The 4,630-nt window shown below is 35.6% G+C and overlaps 1 protein-coding gene across 1 annotated transcript; it reads left to right on the top strand.

Annotated features, from left to right (window-relative positions):
• Positions 1 to 3,180: 3,180 nt before the first annotated feature.
• Positions 3,181 to 4,630, top strand: LOC18609310 (Putative membrane lipoprotein). The gene is made up of 2 exons (XM_007044346.3): positions 3,181 to 4,205; positions 4,311 to 4,630. Exons 1-2 carry the CDS (start codon positions 3,350 to 3,352, stop codon positions 4,361 to 4,363), a joined length of 909 nt encoding a protein of 302 aa, XP_007044408.3. The 5' UTR covers positions 3,181 to 3,349; the 3' UTR covers positions 4,364 to 4,630.

The raw sequence follows: 4,630 nt of genomic DNA on the forward strand, positions 1-4,630 counted from the left end.
TCGAAACTTAAGTAAGGGTATTATGGGGATTTTGCATGAAAAATAAATCCTAAACCTAATCTCTTCTCCTCTTTAGTTCCTTTTTAATTATATGAGTATTCATCTTATTTATTATAATTTTTTATTATCATTTTTAATATTTTTGTAGTATTGATTTATTAAAAAAATAAAGGCATAAATAACTATATATAAATAAATAAATAAATAAATAATTTGTCAAGTTTGATTTTTGGAAACCGAACCGAACTAACCAAATTAGTTCAGTTTCGGTTAGTTCGGTTATTTGTATAGTTCGGTTCGATTTCGGTTATTTTTAAATATGAGTTCGGCTAATTCGGTTATTATATATCTAAAACCGAAATAACCGTTTGCACACATCTACCATCTTTTAGACAACACAACGTACAACAGAAAATAATAACATATTTTCTTCCTTCCTCAAACATTCTTTAAGTTTTTTTCTATATCATTTTGTTGCAGGAAAATTATATAAAAGTTTGATAATCTTGTCATACTCCAATAAGTGCTCAGTGGATTGATTTCATCAGTGCAAAACGCCGTCAATCACTAGGTTTTACTGTATCTTCGAGATTTATACGTCAGTAACTTTTTTACACACTATAAATGGGGCAAATAAAACTTTAAGAATAGTAACATTGATACACGCCTTGAAGCCAATTTCTACATTTTCCAATTCGGTGTTCTAACATATTATACTATACATTCCCAGTTAAGACTTTAAACTTCTCAAGTGTAATTAGAATGTTATGACATGTTTTTTCGTTTATTATCATATTAATTTTTTAATGTTTTAAATATATTTTAATGAGATATGTGACAACGCTCTAATTCTGCTTTTGAAATTTAAAACTTCACTTACAATGTATTAGATGATAATTATTTTCTTGATTTATTACTTTTTAAAAAAAATCAATTGGAACTTAAACTTTTGAGTAAAATATGAGGCATCTACTCTTAATTGCCCATTTGATTTATTTTATCTTAATTAAAAGCTTATGCTTATATAGACTTGTTTGAAAGTGGCTATATACAACATCTTAACAAATATTTCTTTTGACGACGTTGGTTATTCAAGAGACCACCAAGCGAACAAGGCTGTACACATTAAAGCTCAATCATTTCAGTATTTCACTGATTAATATATTTCGTATCAGAAGGCAGGGCGATGTAGGCCGTAGGCCTTCTCGACGCATCAACAAAAAAAATTGTGTTATCATGATAGAAAGCTGCTCAATGCTTCATCTTTAGCTTCCTTATAACTGGCACCATAATTTTGTTTCTCATTTTCTACTCATAAAACTCTCATGGTTGCCCTACTCAGCACAACACACCCATTAATGTTCTTGTTAAACCAAAAAGATTGTCTCCACTCTCCATTTTGAAGCATAATTTTTTTCTGCTAAAGTTCCTCTTAGTTGAGATGCCTTATACTAGTTGTATTCTGGTTTCAGTGGAGCAATATTTGATTAAACTAACTATTCTGATAGGCCCCATGTGATGGAGTGGCGATTCCATATCTCGATTAAAGAGGGAAAAAGATTCCTTCTTCATCAAGGCAGAAATCATTTACTATCTTGTCTCTGCTCACAAGCTTTCATCAAACCTTAATCATATATAGGATTTGTTTGATATTGCTGTTAACATAGAAGCTGTTTTACAGGATCAAAATTGTAATGGACTACTTTTGTGCTTTTAAAACTTGGTAATGTGATAATAAAGAGGGGAAGGAAGGCGCATATATATATATATTCGACCATATCTCATCTCCATTGCCTTTTCCGATCCTTCTTGTTTATCATGTTCCGCCTGAGTGCCTAATCCTTTTCGTCATTCATTAATTACAAAGACAAATGCTCAAGTCATGGACCTTCATTAATTGTTTTTAGTGGCTGCCCTTGTTTTCAGGGTGGAGGGTTAGGCAGGAGCAATATGAAATATAGGAACTTCTACAAAAGTACTTGTTCATGGAAATTCTCATGCACCGACAATAGGAAGGCAGGCTTTCAATAGCTCAAGAGATGAATCACAGTGGTCAAGAAAATTGCATGGTTGATTGCATGCATAAGCTTTGTTGTTGCAAAAGCAAAGGAAGTAGGAACATTTAAGTAGTTGGAGACTTCAAATCAAAGTATTGGGATTGGAATATGTCTAAAATGTTTCTCTTAATTAATTATATTCTCCAAGTGTAAAGCCTAAACCTTGTCCGAAAGTGAAGTAGAGATTTTGTACCTTTATTGTATTGTTTTTCATATAAAATTTCTGTGTCGCCTTTCCGACGAATGTGGATCAATGTATCTATTAATTGCTTTGCCCTGTGATTCATTTGAATGTTGATTCATTGTCCTGATCAGCACATTGGCAGATAGACTAATTAATGCCAATGACATGTGATGCCCCATTTAAAGTAATCGAGGGTCAACTTATGCCTACCTCCTAGCCAAAGTATGTGAGATTTGATCATCCAACAGACCAACCCTCCAATATTTTCACCAACTTAATTGGAATATAAGCACAGATTCCTTGTCTCCTAACTGGTAATCTTGAATATATACTAGCAACAGCACTATATATATCCATAACGCGGAAAACCAGTGGCTGTGCACATGAATCATATACACATTAAACCTGTTTCAGAACCAATGAAAAAGTTGCTCAAATTAAGTTCAATCAGCCAAAAGAATCTTTGAATTTAAATACCTGCAGTCATAAATGTATAATTTGCTTGTTGAGGGGTTTCTCTCGCCGTCTACTTACCATGGAAGTTGATTTACGTACATTCACAGGAGGAGGGAGATCATTTTGCTTTGACACTAAGGAAAAAACCATGTACTACTACTTTGTTATGACTCATCTCGTGTACAAACTTCCTCCAAGTTGTGGTTTGTTTTTTGTTGAAAAAGAAAATCAAACAGTGGGTGATTGTGAAAACTCTTTCTCTACTTTTTTTTCTCAATCTTCTTGGCAGGCGAACCAAGTAATCTTGAATCACCAAATGGAACTTTACAGTACTTATAAGAAATCATCATCCTACTGCAACGCCAGCAATAGTTAAGAAAACAAGGCATCTAATGATAGGGAAAAGCAAAGGTCCCTTAAAGCTAGCCAGCCTCACACCGAAAGTCATAAAACCAGTCCCCATAAAACAAAAGCGCATGATGCTTCCTTCCATCTCTCCCTATTTCACTCTCTAAAGGCAGCACTCATTAGCTAGCTGCTTGCTCAGAATAATATAATACCAATTCCACACTTCTCTCTTTACCTCTTCTTCCTTAATTACTCTCACACAGCCCAAACTTTCCTCTCTAATTCTCCAAGCGTAGCCAGAAAAATGAAGCTAAAACGCTCTTTTATTACTCTCCTCCCCTTCATCTCTTTGATCTTTCTTCCCTCTTTGGTCTCATCTCAGGCCTGCCAAAGAAGCTGCGGTAATCTACCTATCAAGTACCCATTTGGAACTGGCCCTGGCTGTGGTGATGCACGCTTTCAGCAATACGTAACTTGTGACCAGCAAAAACTCACCTTGACCACACACACTGGAAACTATCCAATTACCAACATAGACTACAGCAACCAAGTCATATACATCTCAGATCCTTCCATGTCAACTTGTGCTTGCTCTCAGCCAAGCAAAGGCTTTGGCCTCGATTGGGATGCTCCCTTTTCTTTCACAGACGATAATGTTTTCACTCTCCTGGACTGCTCAACCACGTCGTCACCTATTTTTAGATCAAATAGCTATAATGTTGACAACAGCAGTGCTGTTCCCCTATGTGACAAACAAGGTGCTCCCATTTGTAGTTACTTGTATTCTTGCAGGGCAATTAGCATCCTCAATCTCCCAATATCCACATGTTGTGTTTATACACCAGTGGATCTCGGCCCATCCTTCGAATTGAATTTGCAGAAGTTGCAGTGCTCTTCATATTCTGGATTTTATAGCTTCAGTGGCCAGGAATCTAACCCTGATAACTGGAAGTACGGAATATCACTTAAGTATAAGTTCAATGTGTATAATGACTATCCGAACTCGTGCGCAGATTGTGAGAAAAGCGATGGAGCCTGTGGTTACACTGGAACTTACAATTCATTTATTTGCAACTGTCCTAATGGCATAAACACGACATCTACTTGTTTCTTTGTGTCATCGTTTAGCAACGGTTTGAGGCTACTCCCCCTTCAGACAGGTATTCATTACATGCACATTTTCCTTTTCCATTTTATAAAGTCAAGCATCCACATTTTTGGTTTGATATCTGCAAACTAAAATGCTAGTTTTCTTGCTGTTACAGGAACTTTGTTCATCTATTCTCTGGCATGGATTCTAGCCATGGTCCTGCTATAGGCGCCAATTAGAGAAGGACAAAATTCCAACTTCCAAAATGAATTAAAATACTGAAGTTTGACTTTGCTTTGTTGTTTCTAAGACTTCTGCCATGCGAGAGGACAAAAAGTCCAACTTCTCACAGTTCTGATAAGAACAAAAGCTTTACTAATTGTTGTAATTTATCTTGAGATGGAAGAACTGTGTGAAAGACAGTAGTTTCGTTTTGCTTTTTTCCTTTGCGTCTAGACGGTGGATAAATGAACACTTTATATTCTTGGGGATGAA

The sequence above is a fragment of the Theobroma cacao genome, chromosome 2 (assembly GCF_053813885.1).
Source record: "Theobroma cacao isolate CCN51 chromosome 2, ASM5381388v1, whole genome shotgun sequence".
Taxonomy (NCBI): Eukaryota; Viridiplantae; Streptophyta; class Magnoliopsida; order Malvales; family Malvaceae; genus Theobroma; species Theobroma cacao.